General features: G+C 43.3%; 1 protein-coding gene and 1 long non-coding RNA gene across 2 annotated transcripts in view; one reads left to right on the top strand and one right to left on the bottom strand.

The window, feature by feature from the left end:
* Positions 1 to 5315: 5315 nt before the first annotated feature.
* Positions 5316 to 26914, bottom strand: part of Mrps9 (mitochondrial ribosomal protein S9) — a 58843-nt gene continuing 37244 nt past the window's right edge. Inside the window, 7 exon segments of the mRNA NM_001100549.1 lie at positions 5316 to 5603; positions 7230 to 7399; positions 11372 to 11480; positions 12217 to 12385; positions 14711 to 14786; positions 15461 to 15528; positions 22469 to 22548. Of these exon segments, the coding sequence (NP_001094019.1) occupies positions 5512 to 5603; positions 7230 to 7399; positions 11372 to 11480; positions 12217 to 12385; positions 14711 to 14786; positions 15461 to 15528; positions 22469 to 22548 (764 nt within the window). The 3' untranslated portion in view covers positions 5316 to 5511.
* Positions 18799 to 22545, top strand: LOC148003705 (uncharacterized). Its single transcript, XR_015629127.1, has 2 exons — positions 18799 to 22251; positions 22291 to 22545. It is a non-coding gene; the product is annotated as an uncharacterized LOC148003705 (long non-coding RNA).

The raw sequence follows: 26914 nt of genomic DNA, 5'->3' as shown, positions 1-26914 counted from the left end.
ATAACTATCTTGATACAGAACCAAAGGTCAGGGGATGCATATCAACTCAGAGACGCTGGGACAGTACAAGTTAGGGGAGATTGCTCTCAGGTCAGCAATCTGAGGCCCTCTGTGGATCAGCAACATGTCCCTTTCACTAGCACGCAACCACTTCTCTTTCTGTGTACAGGTTCTGGGACAGAACAAAGGGGAGCAGAGTCCTACCTGCACCCTGGCTGGGCTTCTAGACAACACCTAGAGGTTTCTCCTCATACAAACTGTAGCGAATGCAGAGGCCATGGTGAGAGCATAGGGCCAATGAATAAGGCAGGTATGTCTGGGTTCAGCCCTTCAGAGGGGCTGTTAGAAAGGCATGGCAGGCAGGGAGCAATAAGCCTGGGATAGGAGGTAAGACCATGTAATCTGGTCAAGAATACTCAATAGCTGTGGCTTCCAGAGGATTCAGATCGTACTCTATATGCCAGAAATGATGAATTCTGTATTTAGATATCCCAGGCACATACATCCCTAGAGCAGTTCTTTTCTCTATGCCACCTGCACCTTCTGGGAGGATGAGAGGCTATCCTGGGAACTGTACCTTCTGCTCCAGCACAGACTTAGCCAGGGTGACCATCTTTTGAACTAAATGGCAGCTTATGAGGGTTGGTGGGGTGGCTATTCTGTAAAGGGGAAGGAAGCAGAGTGGAGAGGAGCTGGCTCTCTGGGCTCACTCCGCTGCCCTTCTAGTAGGAGTCTTTCCCAATAAATACCCCTTCGGACAGTTCAAACGGGGCCCTTTTTCTTTTCTTTCTACCTATACCAGTCCTAAGCTTTTCTTCTGTAGCACAGACTTGCAATGCAGAACTCAGCCCCTTGGACTTTATTTACTGACCACCACCATGAAAAACATGTGATCTTACAACTCTCTTCAAACAAGATAGAGCGGGCTCTCTGGAAGAAAGCTCACTCAGGAAAGAAGACCCCCCCCCCCCCTCCCAGGAGGAGAAGGTAAGGCTAGGCATCACTGGGGAGGGTTCCAGAAGCAGCTTTCATCTATCTCACAGAGACCTCACGCTGTGAGGCCGGCCCCCCTGGAGGTTTCAATCATTTTTAGGAGGGCAACCCAGAGCCCGGGAAATGAAAAAAAATGGCAAAAAGCTGATATTCTCTTACAGTTTTCATTTAGGAACAGTGATTTAAGGGAAAGTAGTGTTAAGACCGAGCCCTGTCTGGATAGCACACTGACCTTGAGGGCATTAAGAAGGGTGACAATGATTGGTATTCTTCCAAGGGCCTAGAAGCCACTGCCAGGAACTATCAAAAGAATGAGATCCCAGTCAGTCTCCAAGCCTTCACAGGAAGATGCAAGTGCCAGCTCCGATCAGCTCTTGTACTCTTTTCTATTCTGAACCCCCATCCCCCCCGACTCCTCTTCACATCAAACACTAACAACATACATTTTTGGGCAAGAATTTGAACCTCAGGCCCTGTTAGTCCATTAGTAGGATAGAGAGGCCAGGGTGTAACTTTTCCATTCTTGTCCTTTTGTTATTTGATTTTTGATTATCCGTCACTTCTTTACAACTAAAGGGCCCAGGCCCTGTGATTAACACAGAGGTTCTTTCTGCTACCAAACAGGGCATAAAGAATGTCGGGTTTTGCAAAGGAGGAATTTTAGGTTCAGGTGATCTAATTTGGAGATGGAAGGTATGTATTTTTTGTATTAACTAATAATTAACACTAATAATTAACAATGATATTAATAGATCAATCCTTGATTCTTTCTGTAGACATATAATGTTTATAAAACAATATAATAGTCTTTTAAAGCATTTTTTTAAATATAAATAGCTGTATGTCCCTGGTCTGGGGCTATCGAATATGGTTCTGATGTCTGCCAGACTAAACAACTTTTTGTCTGTGGGGTTTCCTGGGTCAGGACTCCTCACATCAACAGGCGTGCACACCTGATCTAAAACATCCAATTGCCCCATCATTTATATCATTCATTTTGTCCCAAGTAGTCAAGTAACTTGATGCTAAAAGGATTGATGTATTAAATGACTTGTCATTTATTTTCAAGAAAACCACCAGCTTAGTCCCCTTCTTCCTCATTTCTCTTCCAAACTCTGATTAGACAACCATGGGCTCCTATTTAACTTGGATGTTAGAGAAAGGACACTTAACACCAGCATTTATAGACAACGTTCAGGGGAACAAGTGTTTCAAACATAAGTACTTAATTCTAGCAATATTTAGATATGTGCTCTCTCTCAACCTCACGAGCCACTGAGGTTAGCCAGTTCTGGAACCGGGACTCTGGTCTGTTAGGCTTGGGCACTAGCTGCATGGCTTAGGGAAACTTACTTGGCTTTGCTGAGTGGTGCTTTTCTCAGTACCTACCTAACAGACATTGGGATGGTTAGGCTGAAGGAAACATTACAGGAATAGGGACTCCTGGGAACCCCTTGGGGTAGCATCTGCCGGTGTTTCCAGGGCCTTATGTCCCTTTCTGCTGCTCTGTTCCCTCTCTTGGGCTCTATGTTTGGAAAGGTTTTTGGGCTTCCCCTGTACTTCCCCGCCAAGTTTCAAATCCCCTCAGTGGGACAGCCTCTCTAGTCTTCAGCAGCAAGTTCCCAGTCTCCTGCGTCCAGATGTGGGTCAAACGTATTAGGCACTGTAGCCAGAGGCACATAAACACAAGCTGGCCTCGATGGTTTTTGCTGTAGTGATATCTCACTCCGACGGATTTGGTGAGTCAAAACTCACAAATATGTCAAAACTCACCTGAGATTTCAAAAAGTAAATTTACCAAGAAATCACCACCCCAAACCCCTCTTTAGTAAGGAAGACTGAAAATTATGCTCTAACCTCTGAAGGGGTCTTTTTGCTTAATTAAAGCAGTTGTGCTGTAATACAGAATTTTCAGCCATAATGAATGAAAGAAATTATGTCATTTGCAGGAAAATAAACAGAACTGGGCGTTAAGTGAAATAAGCCAGATTCAGAAAAACAACTATAATGGGGTTTTTGTTTGTTCGTTTATAGTGAGTCTAGAGTTTTTTTTTTTAAAGGATTTGAAAAGAAAATAAATGCAGGAGAGGGTAGAGGTATGTAACATGTCTGTTGAATACAGACAAAGGGCTAGACGTTTGCATTTGAGAACGCTCTACTGAAACATATTTATAAACAGACAGATAAGCAACTCAATCATTAATTTGAAGTTCTCTGTCACAAACTACTTCATTTTCCCTCAAAGACCCAATGCAAAGTTACAGGGAGATAAAAAATGTTAAGTTTCTTCATTTAAGACAGGGCAGTCAGGAACCCCAAACTTAACTGTCAGCTGTGACTGTGACTAAAATGTCCAGCTCCTGGGCGAACACCTCTGTGATGGGTCCCATCCAGACACTCTACCTGGATCTCATAGGGTCTGGCCTGGGGTCCACCCTGTCTCTGGCTACCATTGAGGGAGGTCATAGGCACAGCATTTCCTGGAACTGAGTCCTTTCCCAAGCACCTCAGTGACGCTCCCCTGGGGAGAAGCTCAATGAATGACACCTGACCCTCCGCTGGCCTCCTTGCTGGTTGGAAATGGATTCCAAAAATGGACCAATGGAGAAATCAGTATGTGGTATTGCTTGTTTCGTTGCTACGGTGAAATACTGAGATGAAAAGTGCTTGAAGGAGAAAGGGTTCCCCCTCCCCCCAGGGGTAGGGGGGCTGGGATTTGAGGGTACAAGGCATCTGTGGCAGAGAAGGGCTGGCAGGAGGTTGAGGTACTTGAAATGAGAAAGTAGATTGGTAAGAGCTTTTTCTCCTATGTGATTTTAAGTTACATCAGGTTGACACAAGGCAAGCATAAATATGTAAAATAACTTTTATTATTCTGGAAGTGATTGTCATCTCCGAGGCTTACTGCCTTAGACAGCTAACCTAGGCCCAGTCCTGGAAGCTTCTAGCCTCTGCACAGTCTGATGGAAGCCTCGAATGTTTTCAGCCTGAGCCTTGCTGCCGAGTCAGCTCAACACTCTCCTGCTCTTACTGATTGCTGGCTGGTGGTCAACTCAGCCACACTGGCTCAAACTCTTCACCACACCGACTGATTCAATGTGGCTTCTCTCACAGCCTTTGACTGAATTACTGTGCTTGGTCTCAAGCTAACTCAAGCAATCTGTTGTAAACTTCTAACTCCCCACTCTCTGGCTCTGCTGTTTTCACCTGTGTGTGGCTTGTTCCCAACCTGTCTCTGTAACACTCTCCAGGTAAAACTGCCTCTCCCTCCTTCCTTCTCACCCACCCTCCCTCCCTTCCTCTCCCCCTTCCCCCTCCCTGCGCTGTTCCTTAAGTAGCTTCCCTTTCCTCTCTTCTCGGGAAAGCTGGGCATATCCTATTCTGTCGAATCTCTCTGATTCGTCACTTTGTCTCAATTCGACATTACTTTCAAAAATGGGTGCTTACTTTTCCAAAATAACTTTTTCTTCACCGTTTGGGATTAAAGGTGTATGCTGAGGGTGTGTCAACATTCAACCTAGAGGCTTAAGGGTGTGTGCTAAGGACTTGTATATAAATGTAAATTCAGGCTAATATGCCTGTGTCTCTGACTTGGATGAACCTTGGGGACATTACAGTTTAACAAGAAGGCACATCATTTCACTTAGCTGTGGAGCCTATCCAAGTTGAACGGAGAGAAAGAGCACAGCAGCAGTCTCTGCGTTTGAGGTCGGTGTGGTATGGCAAAAGAGAAGGCCCTGGTCAAGGGTAAGAAGTCTTGGCACCACAGGAAGACTGAGTCTACACAGCACAGCACACACGCTAGGAGTGAGCTTCTCATTCCATGCACAAAGGAGGGAGCCATCTGAGATGATGGATGTGTGATTTCTCTTGATTGCATTAAACTTTTCATTATGTGCACCAAAATAATCTATTGTGTACCTTAAATAAATGATTAAAAATTTATAAAACCCAAACCCCAAACTAATCCAGAATAGGCTTAGCCTCTTCCCTCTTCTGTCCAGGAACTAAAAGCTGGATTGGGCCCCTCCCTGGCTGTAGCCTCACTAGCCACCCAATACTGGAAGCTCAGCGCTCACCCGCTCTGCTGAGTTCCTGCTGTAACCAAAGCCTTCCAATCTTAAGCTCTGATCCCAAGAGCACACTGCAAGAAGTACCATGTGGGACAACTACCAGGCAGCAGTGAGCAATCGTCTGCCTCTGACAGGCTGCTTCACCTTTCAATAAGAGCTCCACCTACATACTCAGGTAACTGTAACTTTCAAGTCCAATATGCAGATTTTCTAAGTTACACTGCTGTATTTCTTTAAAAGTTAAAAAAGTAAAGGAGAACGAAACCAATATTCTTTTTATTATTTTCAATCGTAATCATAACAAAATAGCACTAAAAACGAAATCATGTCATAACTTAAACTCAAGACAATGTGTAAATACCACCTCCCCTGGTCAATGAATATGACTGTGCTCTACCATGAGCCAGGCACAAAGACACGGAGCTCCTCGCTCTCCCGTGAAGCCTCAGCGCTTCTTCCAGGTAAACTTCCTTCGGGCACCCTCCTGGCCTGGCTTCTTCCGTTCTCTGATCCGTGGATCAGGAGTAAGTAGTCCGGCTGCAGCATAAACAGAGAAGCCTTTGTGAACTGAGAGGAGCGCTGGCTTGCCCAGCAGAGAAACAAGTGAGCTGCATGGGACCCACAGCAACTGCTCTAAGAAAACCCTAGAGGCAGCCGCTCTGATGAGGTAATTTTACTCCTCTGGGATACTATAGCAATGTCAGATACAACTGACAGCAATGTTTTACCAGTCTTTTTTTCTGCACCCTAGGAGAATTATAAGTCTTTCTTTGGTTTTTAATACTCTTCAACTCATGATGAAGCCATTCTTCTATGGTCAGTCTTTATTTACTACGCTGAAATGTATTCTCCCTGTTTGTGAGGATGACCCTCAAGTTCTGATTCTCGTGCTTTTCTCTCTAAGGTGCTGGGGATACGGGTGTGTGTGACAGTGCCTCACCAGTGAGGATGCACAGACTCCTGCCAACAGCACAGTTCATACACAAACAGGGTTTGCTGAACACATTTGAAAAAAGAATCTCGTTAGAATGTCTGGGAAAATGATATTCCGTGGTGTTTTATTTGAGAAGTTAAGTAAGTTCAGTGTTATTCTTGGGATAGAAACTGTCCTAGAAGAATAATGTCACTTGCAGCTGGAAGCTGCAGCTTCTGTAACCATCAGGAGCAGAAATGTTTTGAGGCAACTCCTGGGTCACTCACTCTCAAGGTCTGGTCCAATGGGGATGTTAGTCATGGTCACAGACACTAGGAAAATCCAAGTGCTATAGAATGTACATACACGACCATTGCCTTTAGTTCTCCTTTTGTTCGTGAGACAGGGTCTCCCTATGTAGCTCTGGCTGACCCGGATGGAACTCTCCATGTAGATCAGACTGGCCTTGAATTCACAGAGATCTGCCTGCTTCAGCCTCCCTAGTGCTGGGATTAATGGTGTGCACTCCCGAACCTGTCCTTTTTACTTTTGTAACACTAGCAATCTTCTTATTGGCGCATGGCTTACGGTGGTATTTCATAGGTATTCATGGAATAAAATAACTATTATGAATGGAATGTTTATTAAATTCAAAGTCATGTGTACACTGCTCCAAAAAGCACAACAGTTAAGTGAAATCTATCCAACCCCTCTTCACTGTCTATGTATTTTCACAAGTTGGTGAATTTGATAAAATGTCAAATTATTTATAAGCAAGCAACATTCTAAGAGAATTTTAATAAAATTGTAATATCACAACAACGACAACAACAAAGAAAATCCCTAATAATGTTGGGAAACAGTTAATCTATCATTAACTAAAAAACTATCACCGATTCTTATGATAAAATAAAACATCCAATTTGTTTCAAATATAGTTGAGTTATATGCTGGTTCGGCTGCACAAAAGAGTATTCCTTAAGATCAAAATAATGTCTACAGGCTGCATATTTCAGCAGAGACAAATGTCAATGGTTGGGAGGGAGGACCATTTCTTGTCCTACTCTTGGTTCACTTTGTAGAAATCCAGCCTGAAAACGACAGTTGTGGTTCTGGAGAATAGAAGCAGCTAGAGGTATCCTGAGACCTCAAGAGGAAGTTTACTCACATCAGTGTAAGGGAGCATTAACAAAACCAACCCCCATACCACCACGCCCCCAACCATCACGCCTCCACCTCCTCACACCTACCTTGTCTCATCCACTCAACCTCGTCCTCAGTGATGAAGCTGCATAAAGCTTTGGCCATTGCCAAGCGTATGGCTCCTGCCTGCGCTGATCTCCCTCCCCCGGAGACTGTGCAGGTAACATCGTGCTTTTCTAGCCGGTCCAGGAAGTGGAAAGGGAACATCAACTGTTCTCTAGGGGCACATCACAACACATAGATTAAGCATCCTATGAAGATGTGACTTTGTGAAGAGTTACAAAAAAGCAAATGATGCCTGCCACAGTTAACTATTCAGAGAAACACAGATCCCCCTGGGGCTTAGAACGCTTTGCTTATGAACAGTTCAAAGACTGTTATCTTTTTAGTGGTGGTATGGACGGAGTAGAGCAGTACATCAACTCTTACTGTGTACTAATTATCACATGGGATCCTTGCAAGTTGTGAAAACCACCCTGCAAAGAAGTCTTACAGCCAAGGAGTACCATTAGGCCACTGAATCTAGCCTTTGAATTTAAAGGTATAAATTAATAGCCCTTCTCAAACAATGCTCAAATGCCATTTGGCTTTGCTAAACGAGGTGTATTTACTTCTGCAGAATGGACGATGTTCATCTGTGTAACGCTGTGTTTAAAGTTATTAAAACCACAGTGAATGTGCCTACCTTCTTTCTACTCAAACCATACAGTGCTACTGGAGTTCTCTAAGATGCATGTCAGGCCTGCCCCTTAGGGACCAGGGAGTGAACCACAGGTAGGCACCAAAGGGCAGCCACACATGAGCAAGGCCCTGAGCCCCTCTTGCCCAGGAGAACAAGAACCTGCTCACCCCATGACATCAATACAATGCTCACTTCCATCTCGACAGGAGTTGGATTTTGTTATTTTGCCTTTACCTCTGCTGAATTTTTAATTTTAAATTATTTATTTACTCAAAGCCTTGTGGGTGCTGGGCAAGCACGATATCTCTGAGCTACTGTATCTCCTGAACTTTTACTTAGAGGAATCCATTTGGATTTCATCGTTTGCTTTGTCTGCCCCTGCAGCTTCTAGATTCCCAAAGGGAGCTGATTTACACTTAGCTGAGAGCTGAACACAGCTGGAGATTCAAATGCAACTTTTCACAGCAAACAGGTGGGGAAATAACCCCTGCGAGTGGAGAGTGGACCGCTGAGACACTTCCAGGCCACTGCAGGTTGTGTCTGTGCATCCAAGGACAGGCCAATGCTACAGCAGACATGAGCCCACCCTGCTTTTGACAGAATACTTAAGGCAAAAAAAAAAAACCAAAACCAAAAACAAAAACCAAACCAAAACAACACCCTAGCCATACAATTGCAAACATAACCTCTATGGAAACCAAGGAAACCAGAGACTGATAACCAAGTTCTGCCACTACAGGGCAGAGTGGGGTTGTCTGATGCATGCACTGAGGAAGTCCCCGCATCTCCTGACAAGTGAGTTTGTGACCAAAGTGAAGCTACAAAACAGGCTTTTGGACAACCATTTGTTTGGAACCATCAACATTTACCTGTCTCAATGTTTTAAGATTCCCAAATATATGCTTATATAATCAATCACCAGGTCAAAATTTAGGGAAAAAAAAAATGAACTGCAGGATAAAATTTCTGGAGCTACCTTATCCATGGAGACAGAATGGCAGACAAGAAAAATGTCTGCAGAGCTGAAAGCTTGTAGGGCACTGTGTCAAAGACAACCCACAAACCTCCCCCAAGCTTACACAACTAGTCACGATGCGCACCGGTATGAGCTTTAAACCAGCGCACACTTCCAGGCTCACCAGAGGAAACTCCTTCACAACTCAGCTCCTCTTCTCTCAGGAGCGACTATGAAATCCTTCACCACAAAAACCACACTGACTTTGTTTTGGTTGTATCAGCTGCTTCAAAACTTTACAAATAAATGATTATATGTTCTCTGAATACTAGTCCTCTCGTACCAAACAGAGACACTGATATTTGTGTAAACTGCTTCAAATGCAAGCATGTTCTTTCTATTACACGGACAGCATGTGTAAGTGTCAGTGAGTTCAGTTTTTGGTAGGACTGTCAACGTTTCTTGTGCCCCACAGTACAGGCACAGGGATCCATGTCTGTTGTAAATAAGAGCAAATAAAAACATCTGATGACCCTCGAGAGGCAAAGCTGCTGCGTCCTCACCATCAGCTTTCTACCTGTGTAAAACAGCAGCCCTTAGAGACATAACCCTGGGAGGGGAGCAGGTCCAGAGGCTTTAAGAAAAGCAGCTCGGAGACCATCATGCTCAGCCCCCTCGCCCCAGTTGCAGGTCTGACCGCGAAGCGCCGTGTCTGAAGTTACACAGCACAGTTGCTTCTGCCATCTCCCAATGACCGAGGTCAGTGGTCTCTTCACTGCTGACTCAAAATTACCAGCCCTGCTTCTCTGGAAGGAAAGGGTAGTTCATGGCTAGCAGGGTACCCCTTAGTCCCTACAGCTATTTTAGGTCAATCAGAGGGTCCGAGTGTCCCTTCTGAGAGCAGCAGCACTGGGTTTCCCCAACAGATGTTCCCTAACAGCAGGAACCATCTCAGTGGGCATTGACTTCTTTCCCACACTTCTGACATGAAGGGCCACAGACAATGTTGCTAGTTGAATTCAAACTAAAAATTTAAGCTGCCAGGAGTAGTGGACATATCTATAATCACAGAGCTTGAGAGGCAGAGGCAGGTGGATCTCTGCCTCTGAGATCTGTCTGGGTCTCACAGCGAGTTCCAGGCTGGCCAGAGCTATGCAGTAAGACCCTGTCTCCAACTGGGGTGGGGCAACAGTTGTGGGGAGGGATGTAAGATTTACGGTGTAAGTGAATTGCCAGACTAAGTTATGGTTGAGACTTATGGTTAAACCATGGGTGACCATGTCTGAACGCCAAGTGACAGACATGCTGCCCATCCTTGCTGATTCTAGTGAAGTTACCCTGTGGTATGGGCCTCTTTCTGGCTTTTCCTATTCCAGTGCGGATGATGGCAGAATAAGTTGAATTTGTATTAAACAGAGTTAAGAACAAGTTCCTTCTTGACACGGGAACACACACAAATCCAGGGAAGTGCTCCCTTAGGCAGTTACCCTGTTGCTTCCTTACATAAGCGCGGGCATCCAGGAGCTTCAGCCCCTTTGCCTTAAACGCCACCACACCTTCTGGAAACAGAGCAGAAGCTAGGAAATATTCACACAGCGGCCCGTAAGCACGGAGCCAAGTAGTGGAACAGCTGTCACTCAGCGCTCCAAGGGAACAGTGAATGGACAAAGCCGCGTAATACCCGACTGTGCCAATGCCTGCCTCCCAGGAACAATGCACACAGAACCTGGTGCCTGCCTCCCAGGAACAATGCACACAGAACCTGGTGCCTGCCTCCCAGGAACAATGCACACAGAACCTAGTGCCTGCCTCCCAGGAATAATGCGCACAGAACCGGGAATGGACCAAAACTTGTGCTTTGACTTTACCTCCCACAGGTTTCTTTGCTTCCTCCGTCTATGTACAAGGAGGAAGTTGAAAGAGACAAGGCAGACATTTTCTAATGTTCGCAATTAGGAAAGCGAGCCTAAGCTGTGGCACTCTCCTCTCACCTCCCTGCTTTGCCAGAGCTGGTTTCAGGGGTTGCTGCGTTCTGTGAACATCTGACTTCTCATCGGAGGGCGGGCATGTGCTTCCCTTTCCCTCTGGCATGCTCTGCCTTTCCAATGTGAGACACACCTCACAATACTCAAACTCCAGCAGGACCTGACAGAATGAGTCAATTAACTAACGCGGCTTCTAGGCTTTCTAAAAATCTGAAAATCTACCTAGAAAGATAGCAAGAGGGCTGGAGAGATGGCTCAGCAGTTAAGAGCACCCTACTGCTCTTCCAGAGGTCGTGAGTTCAATTCCCAGCAACCACATGGTGGCTCACAACCATCTGTAAAGAGATCCGATGCCTTCTACTGGTGTATCTGAAGACAGATACAGTATACTTAAATATAATAAATAAATAAATCTTTAAAAAAAAAAGATAGCAAGAGTTTCTGCTTAGCTGGTTTATTAGTGAAGAGCAAGAATCCTTCAGAAAGCTCAGAAAACTGTGGGTCTTCTTAATGACGATGATGGATTATGAAGCCTGCTTTCCTCAGAAGCAGGAGTCAGATCCTCACCTGTCCTGTAAGATGGGAAAGTAAAGCAGATAATCTACTCCGTTCACGTGGATCTTCCCGCTTCCGTGCTGATAAACAACAACCCGTGCTGTGGCGCTCTTCCTCCGGCCTGCAGGGATGGAAAAGCCCACCAGTGAGTTCAGGACTGTGCTTCAAGTTTCCCGACTGGGTGAGCCTGCAAAGAGACAACTTCTCCACCTACTACGGTCAGAACCTGAGGTGGCCCGCACTATGCCTGAGGTAATAAAGCTGCCAGTGAGGGAATTATACTCTGCAATTCCATTTCGAATTTGTTTCAGAAACCCAGTTACTCACACTCATTTATCTTCCTACAAAAACAGCAACCAAGTCTTATAATTAATAAAAGTGAGTCAAGACAAACATCTAAAAATATGTGAATTCTAGAGTGAAACACAACTGGAAAAAATGCAAGAAATCCATGGAAAAGGTGACACTCAAAGGTAACTTGTAAATTGTTTAACAGAACAATTCTCAAAAAAGGGGTCACATCTAATGCCCTCATTCATAATCCAAGAAAATTCGAGTTAAGGCCTCAAGTTTTCATGTCGCATGTTTACATCCGAAATGCAGGTTCACTGAGCACTGCGGTGAAACAGTTTAAAGACTGCATGGCTGTGGACCCACACTTTCTCTTGCAACATTTTCAGTTCAGTTTAAAAGAAATAGAAACCTCCAGTGGAGTCTTAAACTGGGAGACCCAGCGCAGCGGCAGCAAAGCCAACAAAGGAGTGAGTGTGTTCTGGAGAGCAACTGCCCAAACGCCATCGAGCCTGAGTCCTGACGACGGCGATGCCCTCTCATCATACTGCACGGAATGCCGTTACCTTCGCTGGTGCTGAAGGCCATGCCCTGCTCATCATACTGAACGGGTTCGATCAGCTGCTTTTTGGATTGAACAGTTACACTCCGGCGGAACCTCTGCACAAAGTCCTCTTCGGCAGGACTGCACGGCAATGTCAGTAACTTTTCCAGCAGTCGGATGAACTGCGTGTACTGCAGACAATAGAATTCATTAGAAGAAGCGAGTGTAATTGCATTTGCGAAAGTTTTGCTATTTATATATACTTGATCTTTCCAATGCTGCTTTTCTTGATGAATTTTGACAGGATGACACTTCTGCATCTTCACGCTGCTTTTAAAACAGCATGCAGATGCATCACTTTCTCTGTGGATCTTCAGTACTTAAGCTTTCCTCTCAAAAAACAAAGGGATTTATCATTCAGAAAATCAGTTTCTCTCCATTATGATTATGAAATTGATATTTAAATTTATTTTAAAAAATATTTAGATCTTCAAAAGTATAACTTCTATTCTGTCAATAGAACTGCATCAAAAGGAACATTAGAAATAATTCCTAGTCAGTTATAAATAGCAAAAGAGTCTGATTTTGAGAAAATGTTCTCCTTAAGTTATATTTCATAATACATTTGGCAAATATATTTTTGGCTGTTCAAGCTGTGTTACTTTAATGTTTATGATTTCCTTTAAAACCGAACAATCAAGCTATTTAAAAATTCAAGAGATACTTGACTTAAAGGGCAACCTCTTGAAATAAATTATCCTTGCTACTCTGTGCATTTTTTTTAATAGTTCTTGAACATGTGATTAGAAAGTAAACAACTTGGTATTAACCCCTTAAAATTAGAAGCCAGAATAATCACTGTAAAGTGTTTGTGGAGAAGGAAACAACTATACTTAAGAGCCTTAGTTAATATGGATTGTGGAGCCCAGATTTTGATGACTTATTTGTTCCTTGCCAACCCTAAAAGTCACACCCAACTTTGGCACACTTGCCTTTCCAGTGAAAACCCATTAATGGTAATGTGAAATATCTGAGCCTCTCAACAGGCTAAACCGTACTAAGACAACCGTTCAAATCATACATCTTCCTGGGAGACAAGAAGAGAAGGGAGGCATGCGGATTCTAAGTCGACAGGACCTACACACTCATGGGCACGCTGCTAGACACCCACGGCCACGCTGCTAGGTCATTTCCTCTTTCTCTCCACTTACAGGGTTCCTATACATCCTTGGCCACACTGCTAGGCCTTTTCATCTTCCTCCCCTGCCGTGTCCTTGAACTCAGCGACTCTCACCATTCCTTCTCTGACCTTTTAAAAAGACACCAATGGGTCTCCACATAGGCTATGGCTGTGGTTATGAACTAGGCTATGGTTTAGGAGCCACAGTCTGCTCCTGCTGCCCTCAGCTTTATCACAGGCACAAGTTCCAGGACCAGTGTTAACACCAGCCACTCTGGAAGTGTAGAGGATTATTACCTAGGTTGTGTTTTGGTTTTATAACTATATCATGTTATTAAACTTCTTAGAGCATTTCCAAAATGGAAAAAACAGACAAAAAACCCATAGATTTTACAAAAATCAAAGTGGCAGCTGGAAAACAGAAAGAAAATGATATCGCGCACTCACTTTCCAATTCAATTCCAGCACAGCAGGGCTCAGTGGTCGAGATCCTAGCAATCACTTCCAGATCTGCCACCAAACAAATTCCTGACACCTTATCTAAGCAAACTGCAACTTCCCAACCATGAACTTCTCCAGTACTAAACGAGAACAAACAATGGACACAACCTAAAACCTTATGGTGGCGAGGCACTAGCTGCTGTAGATGTAGCTACCGCCACAGTAAGATCTAAATATGTCAACACATCCAACTTCCTGAGAAGATGCAGCGCTCATTGAGGACACTCAACACAGTCAGCATAATCACGACCTAAAATGGAGTCATGGGCTTTACAGGACCCAGATTCACCGAGAGTGTCTGCTCACTGTGGATTCCTGGACTGCTCTCTAGGGGATTCTATGTCAGGCCTGAGGGGAGGTAAAGGAAAATGCAGCCCAGAGCCACCATTCTTAGTGTCTGTGAAACAGTGGATATGCAGGTCCCAAGACACAAAGCCCCCCCTCACAGACTTGCATGTGACTGAGGTAAGCCGGGAAGTCACAGACTGCACAAAGGTAACCAACCATGCCCTGAATCCTTCTCTCCTTGCACTCATCATTGGCTTGTACCATTAACTATTGGCCTTACTGAAGAGATCAAAAAACAGCATCTGCCTTACTCCCTACAACAACTGGCAGAAGACAGGAGGGCACTTACACGAGGAGGAGGAGGAGGATCTGGAGACTAAATGTGTCACTTCTCTGACTGCAGAAATTAACAAGGGCTATGTGAGAACAAGGGTGAGTATCTGGGAACACCTGGCTCTGAGGAGCGTCACTATTAGGATCTTAATACAGCAATTGTCTGCATGCTCATGACACAGGTCCCCTCAAATTAAAAAGATTAATTACTCACATCTTGATCTGACAGTTTTTCCACTAACATTTCTTCTAGTTCCTCCTTAATCAGCCATCTGCTGCCAATCAGGTCTCTGTTAAAATATCACATATATTTTTAATTAAGCATGCAATTAGAGTTATATCACAAAAGATCCTACATACAGTAGCAATTCATGTAGAGTCAGGAGTACTCCTACATATACCATTTTGGAGAAACACTCCATTCTTTCAATCTACCTGAGGAAAGACTCTGAGGAAACATTTTTGCTTTAAGCGTTAAATGTTGTTATTATGAAGCTTCAGTTAAAAGCTACTAGATTCTTTAAAGCTTAAAAGTGTGCCTGTGCAATTTACACAGAAGGCATACAGAAGACTATTTTCTTATCAACTGGTTGAGGTAGTAATAAAGTCCCAATTAAAAAAAAAAAAAAACAAACTATAGCCACAGCCACAAGCTGGACAAGTGGACTAAGGTGTCTTCTGTGTAAGAACAAATGTAAACGTATGAGTAGGTCTGCCCTAAGATGGATGGATGCTTGGGTTAATGGAGCTGACTCATCAGCTGTACAGAAAACACTGAGAACATCGCAATCCAAAAGAATGACTAAATACCACTTAACCCATAAATTTGGAATGAGGTAACATAAAAATAAGTTCAGTATGTTTTCTCTTAAGTAAAAATCACCAATTTAGAACTTTAGTGACCATGGCTGAAATACTGTGCAAACTTCAGGCCTCATGCTAGCAATGGGAGACAGACACTTACCTGGACTCAGTGTTTTCTGAAAGCGGACCTCTGTGCTTTTCTAGCTGGAGAACCTTTCCATACACGTCCTAAGGGAAATAAAATACACAGCTAAGATAAGAGGACAGGAACAGTGTTCCTGATCATATAGTTTATCAGTTCTTCCAAGCACCCATTATTCTAGTGCTCCCCTACTCAATCTAGCTTCAGAGTAAATAGTTCTCAACTGAACCAAGGGACAGTAATTTCAGTGAGACTTTATAACATTTAACTGCCTTAAAGATGTCTACAACAACTTTTACATTTCATACCCCTAAGTATGGTTAAAACAACAAAACTCCTGAAAACTATGTCTTTTCTTACAGTATCATACATAGAATACAGATTTTCCTTTAAAAGAATCCTAATTTATGAAACCATATACCCTTTACACTTATGGTTGGTGACTTACGGCAACTCTAGCTCAGCGACTGCCTAACACTTATCTTAGAATCTGAGCCTTCAGGAAACTGCTTGACTGTGGTTAGGGACTGTCTAGTTGTTTAAGAGACTGCTTGAGTGCAGTTAGGGACCGTCTAGTTGTTATGTGTGGTGCTAGGGACTAAACTTAGGTCTTACGCCACTGGGCGAGCCTCTCAGCAGCTAACACAAGCACATCAAGGCAGTGATTCCCAACCTGTGGGTTGACACCCCAGGGGACAATCCTTTCATAGTTCACTGGAAAACAGATATTTACATTACAATTCAGAACAGTAGCAAAATCACAGTTATGAAGTAGCAATGAATTAATTTTATGGTTGGGGGGTCACCACAACATGAAAAGCTGGATTAAAAGGTTGTGGTATTAGGAATGTTAAGAACTACTGCATTAGGGTAGCAGGATGAAAACATTTTCAACACACTGGTTTCTAAAAAGCAGTTCTCAATACTCCTCAACAGGTAAACTCTTCCTCACCTGCACCAAGTGGGCAGATAGCACATCAGAGTGCACACGGTGTGGTCACGTGAATGAGTCAAGTAGCCCTTGGAGTTGAGGCTGCAGTGGCTAGAGACAGGGCTTCAAATGCAAACACAGTCATGCAAGGCAGATACCACCAGCATGGGCAGAACACACCTCCCTTGCTTTGAAAGGGCTTAATTTTCTAGAGTAACCAAAGCAACTACTGAAACACTAGATGAGTTTCAAGATGAGGCTGGTAAATTAACCATTTTCCAATGGCTTTCAAGCAGTTTTCACTTAAAATCTTTTTCTAATTTCTACTCGTTATTGTGTAAGCATGTGTATGGTCCATATGTGGGTGCATGTGTGGAGGCCGGAGGATGCCTCTGGAGACCCCCCTTTTCACGTCCACATGGGTTCCAGGAGTGAACTCAGCAAGTGCCTTCCCTCCCAGACATCAGACATCTCATCTGCCCGCGTTTCACTTGAGTCTCTAGTTTTCTATGAGTATCCTTTCTACGCCGTTTCTTTCTGATGTTGTTCATATCCATAATCACTCGCAAATGATTTAAGTAAAGAGACGTGAAAGAGAGCATGGCAAAGTGTGGATCAAATGAGACTGAGTTCCACTAACTGATGACAAATGTCTGAGCCGGTGAAGCCCAGCAACTTGCTGCTCCCTGCGTTCCTCAAGGAGGTTCTGGGACATGAACCCAGAGCCTCAAGCAGGCGCCTCTACCCTGATCTACACTCCAGCTGCAAACACTCTTCAGTGAGGAAATCTACTCAAAGAACTTAGCACAGTGCCTGCCTGTAGCAGTGGCCAGTGATGCTGTCCCGAGTCCAGTAAGTAAAAGCACTGTGCTGGCGTCCATGTCTATGTGTTCTCTCTGTTAGTGTAAGAAACGACTCTCAAGAGTCTGCCTTGTGGTTCAGCTAAAAACACCAGTTCTCTGGGAAGTAAACTCTGTAGCTTCAATTCCCCGAAGAGATATGTTCCGATTTGCATAGAAAAATCGTTGAGGGCATAAAATATGCCAGGAACTGTCAACATCACAGATTATCACTGGTAGCTTTTGGTATATTATTACATTTCCGCTTGATATTTTAGGGACACGAGAGAATTAGAATGACCCCACCTACTCTAAGCTTATATACTGTACTTAATAGTGTAATTTCAAATATGACAGGAATAACCCAGATGTGAAATGCTGAATCATTAATCACAGCTATGATTAATATTTCATAAAATCAAAGCAAGCCTATCCACCCCTTGTGCCATCAGATTTCCATAATGTATGAGTCAAATTTAGAAGGTGCCTTAATTTGAAAATACCAGATGCTCAGGTTTAGAAAAGAAATTCTTAAACTAACAGCCCTTCCTGGAGCCTGAGCAGTACGAATCTCAGTATCCTTCACAATTTGTTTGGGTTATACTAATCATGTGGAAATTCCAATTTTAGGACGGGTAAACAAATACCAGTGCATTGGAGGGCAGCACAGGAGAAGTCAACTGCATTTGGTACACTAAACAGTGAGTAATGGTAATCTCCAGTTTAGACAGTTTGCAATCTGTTAAAGAATCACAGAGAATCAACCCCTAAGTAATACCCACCCCAAGTGCTCTGACCACTCATGTAAACAAAAACCACAGAAATAAGCACCAGTGTAGTTCACAAAGGTTTTGATGTAGTGCAGGTTGCAAGTGACATGCCTCAATTACAGACCCCTGTCATCCCTCTGTGAATGATCTACCTATCGAAAAGGCCAGGCAACAAAAAATGGCCAGAGTCTTTGCTCCAGGTCTTATGAGCCACCCTGGGAAGCTCACTGAGAGCAGTGGGGACATCAGAGTGCTTAGGACTCACCTCCAGAGACTTTTACATCTTGAATTAAAGCCATATATTGTAAGTATGTGTACAAAAGAAGTAATCTCAGTGAATTCACAGAGGTAGCAAGTTAAATCCTATTTTTAAAACATCATTTTCCTAACCATACACTTCGAGTATATAAGCTATATAATAATTATTCATATATGAAGAAAATGAAAATACCTTTAGACTGCTGAATTAATGACTGAATTAATTCCTGCTGCCAAGAAGTCTTAGACAGGCATATGTATGTGTGTGCATTTTAATTTTTATTTATTTTATTTCATGTGCATTTATTTCATTTGCCTGTGTTTATGTCTGCATGAGAGTGTCAGGTGCCTAGAACTGGAACTATAGACAGCTGTGCTCCACAATGTGGCTGGTGGAAACTGAACCCAGGTCCTCTGGAAGAGCAGCCAGTACTCAACCACTGAGCCATCTCTCCAGTCCAGAACATAGTTGTTTAAAAACAATCACTCCACACAGCTGTTAAATAATTACTCAGAAACAGTTACTTCAATTCCTTTTTTTTTTTCTTTTCTATTTTTCGGAGCTGGGGACGGAACCCAGGGCCTTGCGCTTGCTAGGTAAGCACTCTACCACTGAGGTAAATCCCCAACCCCTTCAATTCCATTTTTAAAGACAGCAGCATTACATTCAAGAGGTAGAAGTATTCACAAGGTTACAAGGGACATCTAGAAACATTTAAGCCAAGTGTAAATGCCATGACACTTTATGCTAGGACCCTGGCTTGCAGTCTTACAGTGGCCTAATCAGGCTGCCTACTCCTGAGGGGGCTGCTGTCCTTAGGCAGAAGAACTGGGGTTAAGAGAAAAACTTACAGAAGCTCTGAAATGCCAGGAACTTTTTTTACAAGATAGCTCGAGACCAGCCACTGCCTGCACATCTGCTCTATCGAGATTTCACTTCACATGCTAGGGATGGGGTCCAGAGTCCCATCTGACAGAGCCACACCCTATTTCCTTTTTCAAACACACATCTAATACTCTTAGAATCCTTCTCTTTCTGCTGTTAGCATTTTCAGGAAATTTCTGTTCTCTTTCCTTTCTTCTTGAAACCTAGGCTGCAGCTCATAATGCCTCAGAAGTTTACAAGTCTTATTGCTTAAATGGCTCCTGAGGGAACGGTAACCATAAAGTTTCAATAAAGAAGGCAGGCCCAGTCAACACTGTCAAGCACCTAGTCCCTTTTCGGCTACTTAGTGCCATTCTGCAAAACCCAGGAAGTTTCCTATTTCTCGAAACCACTTTTAATTGTTTAAGCTGTGTCAAGATTGTTTTACAGCTTTTCATTATATATGTACATCTTGTTAACTGTGTTTTTACTGATTTTCCCAGGATCCTGAAAACCCAGGAGTCACTATGTCCACAGCAACATTGGGGGCGCAACAGACCTACAAATGAACGCTTAGTGTGTGACACGGAGTGGGAGCACCCCACAGATCCAAAGTTCCCTTCACTTCACTTGCCCAGCATGCTTCATTTCCTCCGAGGAACAGATACACTACGTTTCCTTCCATTGTCATTTTTCCTCACAAATCTCATTATGTCCTAAAAACCAATGAGCTAGCTGTACACAAACTGGAAATAGTATTCACTAAAGCATTATATACCACTTTTTTTTTTTTTTAATTGAGACAGGGTCTTGCTAAATTTCTCTGTAGGCCTGGAATTCACTGTGTAAACCAGGCTGGCCTTGAACTTGCAACAATCCTTTTGTCCTTGCACTGCAAAATGCTGAACTTACATTCATGTGTCATGTCTAACTACATACTGTTTTATCTTTTTATTTTTAAAGGTAGGGTCTTTTCCTGTAGTCCTGGCTAGGTTCAAACTCAAAAAACCACCTGCCTCTGCCTTCCAAGTGCACCACCAGGCCTAGCTTCTATGTTGTTCTTAACTGCAGCGTGCACCAGAGCTATCTCAGACTAGCTGTAATGAGGTACACATATGTCCTATGTAACAGCCAACCATACTAAAAGGCTCAGTATGACTGTAAATAATAAGGAAGGTTAATAGAGCTCAGAAAGGTCTCCTCACGCAGCTGCACACAGGCTTGAGATCAGTTTCCTTGTCAAAAAGCCGGACTATGGACTGTCCTGTCTCATACAATTACAGCTGCTCACAGACATGGGAAAGGCTGTTTGGCTGAGTGTCTTTCCCCCTGTCATCCTGAGAGAAAATTGTATCTGCAAAAGCAAATGGTAGCAACAAAGCTTCACTCCTAAGGCTTTTCAGCCTGTCATTCTACGGGGGGCTGCTTCCTGCGCTGCCTGGGGACAGAGGGAAGGCACCCCCACTGCAGGATGTTAGGGCAGAACAAAGGAGAGAAAGCCTGCAAGCTGGTCTGTTTCTGTTGGACTTTATGTGCAGTGCTCACTTCAGCATGAAAGTGCTTCTGCAGGCTGAGCAGTGAGCACTGAGCCACGATTTCAAAGCCCGAGCACCTTAGAAGCCAGTGATGTGTGTGCTCTAGGAGATGATATGGGTGTGACTGCAGCTCTAATTAATGGCATTTGCCATAAGTGATGTTGATGTGATGGGCAAACATTTAGAATTTCCTGAGTTAACAAAATGTAAAAGCCCAAAGAACTCTACTATGTGCAACAAAAGTCTGCCCAACCCAGGGGAAGAACATTTATTAGTCAAATATAATTTGACATTTCAGTCAGAGTATGGTAAAATCCTATCCCATCAGTTTCTGGAGCAATACCTTTTAAAGCACACAAGCAAACTAAAAATAAAGCCAGGCCTCTTACACAATGTGTAATTTCTTCATTATGATGGAATGCAACAAAAGATCTTGCCCTTGGGTTGCTCCATTTCAGCCAAAACAAATGCAAATGGCTTGTCAGATGACAGCTGTTTGATAAGGCTCCTCTGTAAGACCTGCGCGCTTTACTTTTTTCCGTGAAACTTGGGATGAAGGCAGAAGGCAGGAAGAGAATTAATGTAGCATACAGTCTAAAGGCAATGCTACAACCGTGATTAAGTAGAAAAGTTAAAAGGCACAGATTTTCCACAGCTTCGCTGCGTGCAACCCATCCGTGTAACAAGTTGACAGGCCTAGCGCGTCAGCTCCATCATCCCCTCCGACAGCTAAAACGCGGCGCTGCATCCCTTTGCAGGGGAAATTTGCGTCTGCACCATGAAGCGTTGTACATTATTTCTTAGCACTGCAGGGGGCTCAAGTCCATATGGAACCTTCACAAATATTACCACAGATCAAACCAGCGGCGTTTGGAGGCAGATTTGACATACCTATTTAAATGAGCAGCAGGGGTCCTCGGGCAGCCGCAGGCTGTGCGCGGGAGGCTCCTTGGAAGCTGGAGCACAGCCCCATTACTCAGCAAAGACACACTCAACATTTGTCATTCATTTCATTTCTGCCAGGGCACGAAGCTCATTTGCCCAAGGTCAACAAAAAGCGAAAAGAAGGTTTTCTTTTTTTCCCTAAGAAATAAATGTACCTGACAAGTGGGGACTTTGTCCTTTGGGTTTGTGAAGCAGACATAAACAGCAGATAGGTCTAAAAGCACAGGAATGAGTGCATAGGCCCCAGCCTCCTACTATGTATGGGTGGGAGAAGCCCTATAAATATCTCTACAGCTTTAAAAGTAACAGTATAGATAAGACAGAACTTGACACCATGTTCTAAAAATATAATGTGTTCTGTCTTTAAAAAAATGGATACCGGCATCGAATTTTTTTCCAAACAGCAGTTTTGGGGACCACTCTCAAATTCCCAGACTATCAACAGCTCTCTCTCAAGGCAGCACAACAAGTTTCCCAGGATACTGAAAAGCTGAAGCACAGTAGGACCTCACTGCTAGGCCTACTGTGACCTGGATTCTCTCTCACACTCTGCACTGACCAATGGACAGTCCAAACTGTAATGAGTGGCAGAAGCAAAGCAGAGAGCTGTGTGGAGGCAAATGTACGACTTCACAATCCTGACAGGACGCTGGCCCTGGTCTGACAGTACCGGGACTGGACAGGACGCTGGCCCTGGTCTGACAGTACCGGGACTGGTGAGCAGGAGCACCTTAAGGATAAATACGCTGACATAGAGGCAGGGAGGCAGCTCGGGGAGGTTCGAATCAGAAGTCTCAACATGTCCTCTGTCCACAGAGAGACAGTTCTGACACTAAGAGAGGGCCCCAGTATAGCTTTATAGCTTATGAATGAATAGACTTACGTGCATTAGCGAGTAGTACGACTGTTTGCCAGTATAGAAGAGAAAATGAAATGGACGGCCGTCTTCTCCCCACTGGATTGCTAGATGAAGACAAACAAAAACATGTACAAACACAAACCAAACTTTGAGTCTAACTACAGTATGGGATACATCTGTGATTCAGATTAGCATATCAAAAGTATCTAAAATATCAAATTACTCATATTTAAAATGCACATATGTAGCATACTTAACATGTAATGCTTAGGATAGTTATAGTTTCATATCAGTTAGCGTAAAACAATGTATTTAATAAAATATTCCATCATGAAGATCTATTTCATTTGTTTTAAACAGAATCTGTAAGACAACACAAATCACTTCATTAGAATAAAAACACTCAGGTTCCCCAGTTTTCAAGTGAAAACCTATAGTCAATAAATAAGTCAGTGAGTGCACTCAGAGACGTGAGGCCGGCCTAGCACAGCATACCTGCACTAAACACCTGCCTCTACATCACTTACTCCAACCCACTGTAAGCTCCTACTCAAAGTTGAAAACAGCCACAAAATAAGGGCCTCAGGAAGGAGTTACACCTGATTTCTTTTGAAATAGTTACTTAAGTAACCAAAGAACAAATTGACACGGAAACTAACTCTCTTGCCTACTCTCAACTGTTTGTAGTGACTCTCTCTGACATGATAAGGACTCCACTTTTATCTGGATGTGCTGGTACACACATGTAATCTCAACACCTTGAAGCATAGAGAAGAGGATCTGAGTTTTGAGGCCAGCCCAGGTTGCATAGGAAATCTTTGTGTCAAGAGAAAACAAAGAACAATCATTCCTCGGCTTACGGCATAGCATAAGCTTTCTGATGTCTGTCATTTCCTGTTGTTTGTCCTGCAGTATCTGTTACAACAGTGTCACACAGTGGGATCTGCTGCTTCCTGGCAGTATTCACAGTCCTGTTTTCACTATGGAGCCCACCCTTCAGAAACGTTCAGCCTGGTCGTCTGGCTTCGCACGGCATGTTCTTACAGCAGATACACTGACAACTGCTGTGTGCTGTGGGACTTTGGAGGGTCACAGGCCTCTGTACAACCAGGCTTCCTTTACCCTCTGAAACAACATCCATCTTCACAGGAACACAAGCCTAAAGGCTCTGGGTTAAACTTATTTTCCTATAGTTTTTTCCTGGAATTCTGATCACTGGCATACTTGGGTATTCAATGTGTCTAGATTTGTACTTGGGAAGCAAAGAGTCTTTTGTTTTTAAATAGTAAACATTTTTTTCTGTTGAAATACTTGTATATGTAGGACTTTTTTCTTCTCTGAAGATAATTATTATTGAACTATGAATACACTTAAAATGGAGAAACAACATTGAATGGATGTTGAAAAGGTTTAGACTGAAAAGAACAGTCACGCTGTTACAAACCAACGAATTAAGGTCATTGGCTAGGCATTTCCACAAGCTCCAGGAAGTAACCAAAACTGACAAAACCAGACAAGCATCCTGGTTATGCTAAGTCCACCGTTAAGTCTGGGTAGAACCTTGAATCGCAGCTCTGTGTGCTTTGGTGCTTGCAAATCTAGACTTCATAAAATATATGCATGTACACACATACTTCTTGCTAAACACATGTGATGAACTGAATCTACAGAATCATAGAGTTTGAGATGCACTATTGTTACTCTGATAGGATGCAAAGTTTACCGTATCACAGCACGCATCAGAACTTAATAATTTTCAGGTGCATTCTGTTCTTAAAGCTGTTGACATGTGAAAAGCTTCAAACTCATAAAGTATAGTGTCTGGCTAAGCTGCACTGGCTTGGGCTGCTCTCGCATTGTCTTTCTGTTCGGCACTCATCAGAACTCTCTTACAAAAGCTGTTCTCACTATTCCTTACAAAACCCCTCGCTACTTCTTAACACCTTCAAACTTAATACAATTTCCCCCAAACGCTTATGAACTATGGTCAATGAGTAGTTTTGGAGACAGAATGGAATCCAATGGAATAGGCAACTAAAAAACTAGTCTAGGCGACCAGCAAGAATGTAGCTGGGTTACAGTGGCACTGTCTACCTAAGCATTAGGAGAAACTTTGGGCTATTGTCTCTCTTTTCCTTTTTTTTTAATATTTTATTTATTTATTATATATGAGTACACTGTAGCTGTCTTCATGCACACCAGAAGAGGGCATCAGATCCCATTACAGATGGTTGTGGCCACCATGTGGTTGCTGGGATTTGAACTCAGGACCTCTGGAGGAGCAGTCGGTGCTCTTAACCACTGAGCCATCTCTCCAGCCCCCCCTTTTTTTTTTTTTATTCACTTAAGACTCCATGAAAATTTTGTCTATGTTCCTGTAGTTCTATGCAGAGTTTGCCTGCTGTTGACACAGGCCCCTCCCATTTAGTTCCTTGTCATAGATTTCAAAACAGGTAAGCTAAATTATTTATACAAGTAACATAGAACTCTCCTAACGATTAAAAGTAAGGATTTCTTGGCCAGAGGCAAGGTGAAAGTTAACACATGCAGAACAGGACAGCATTTGCCTAGTTACTTGTTGCTGTAGTTTTTATTTGCTTTACAAAAACTGATAGACGATTACTTATTTCGGGGGGGTGCATAATGGCAGGTGGGTCCCACAACTGAGCTCAGGATAACAGGCTTGGAGGCAAGTGCTTTCCCCTGCTGAACCTTCTTGCTGGCTCTAACTGGTTTGGGTCTAAGCAGTCTGGTTGTGTAGTGAGGCTCAAGGCTCACCATGTAATGAAGGCTGGACTCAGCCTTGCCACCCTTCTGCATGCATAGCCAGTCACATAGTCTGCGTGGTTTTGTAAACAAACATGGCATTCTACTGTATTTACACTACGTACTATAACATTTTTAGTTGCTTTTCCGGACTAATGGGTTAACCCAATCTTTTTAACGCCTGTGTGATGGTATGATTTTAAGATTTTATTTGGGAACTTTATGATAATATTTAAATTGTTTCTAATAATTGTTTCATAATGCTTATATTTCCTAATCCCTGGGGGGAAAAGGTCTGTGTTACTGTCTTTGTAGGGCACTATTTCTGACCGTAGGTATTTGAAAGTGTTAACTGGCTACTTTTATTATTTTCATATACAAGCTGCGTGCTACACTTTATTATTTTTCCACTGAGTTTGTTTTTCTTTAGGAGGGGGAGACTAATATACAAGAGTAATTTATTTTAGAAACCAAGCCCATATCATAGTTCATGCAGATTTTCTGGTGTCTTCTTGTCAAAGAAAAGTTTTAACCTTGAAAATAATTTATGATTTTTGTGTTTCTGATTTTCTGTCATTTTGATAGCTGGGGCAGGAGAGATGGCTCAGTGGTGAAGGGCATCTGCTGCTCTTACTTTGGTTCCCAGCGCTCACATGACAGTTCTGCACTCTTAGTGCATCAGACTCTTAGTTCCAGAGGGTCTAATGCCCTCTTCTGGCCTCCATGGGCACTGCATGAATGTGGATACTCATAAAATATAACTAGCTGTGTTATCCATCAACTGTTCTAGAGAGTAAATTTTATTTTTTTTTCTTTTTCTTTTTTTCTATTCGTTTTAATTGTTTATTTTTTTTTATTAACTTGAGTATTTCTTATATACATTTCAAGTGTTATTCCCTTTCCCGGTTTCCGGGCAAACATCCCCCTCCCCCCTCCCCTTCCTTATGGGTGTCCCCCTCCCAACCCACCCCCATTGCCGCCCTCCCCCCATAGTCTAGTTCACTGGGGGTTCAGTCTTAGCAGGACCCAGGGCTTCCCCTTCCACTGGTGCTCTTACTAGGATATTCATTGCTACCTATGGGGTCAGAGTCCAGGGTCAGTCCATGTATAGTCTTTAGGTAGTGGCTTAGTCCCTGGAAGCTCTGGTTGCTTGACATTGTTGTACTTTTGGGGTCTCGAGCCCCTTCAAGCTCTTCCAGTTCTTTCTCTGATTCCTTCGACGGGGGACCTATTCTCAGTTCAGTGGTTTGCTGCTGGCATTCGCCTCTGTATTTGCTGTATTCTGGCTGTGTCTCTCAGGAGCAATCTACATCCGGCTCCTGTCGGTCTGCACTTCTTTGCTTCATCCATCTTGTCCAATTGGGTGGCTGTATATGTATGGGCCACCTGTGGGGCAGGCTCTGAATGGGTGTTCCTTCAGTCTCTGTTTTAATCTTTGCCTCTCCCTTCCCTGCCAAGGATATTCTTTTTCCTCATTTAAAGAAGGAGTGAAGCATTCACATTTTGATCATCTGTCTTGAGTTTCGTTTGTTCTAGGGATCTAGGGTAATTCAAGCATTTGGGCTAATAGCCACTTATCAATGAGTGCATACCATGTATGTCTTTCTGTGATTGGGTTAGCTCACTCAGGATGATATTTTCCAGTTCCAACCATTTGCCTACGAATTTCATAAACTCGTTGTTTTTGATAGCTGAGTAATATTC

This window comes from Rattus norvegicus, chromosome 9, assembly GCF_021556685.1.
Source record: "Rattus norvegicus strain SHRSP/BbbUtx chromosome 9, alternate assembly SHRSP_T2T, whole genome shotgun sequence".
Classification (NCBI taxonomy): domain Eukaryota; kingdom Metazoa; phylum Chordata; class Mammalia; order Rodentia; family Muridae; genus Rattus; species Rattus norvegicus.
Note: the sequence above shows the minus strand (reverse complement) of the source record. Positions and strands in the feature narration are given on the sequence as shown.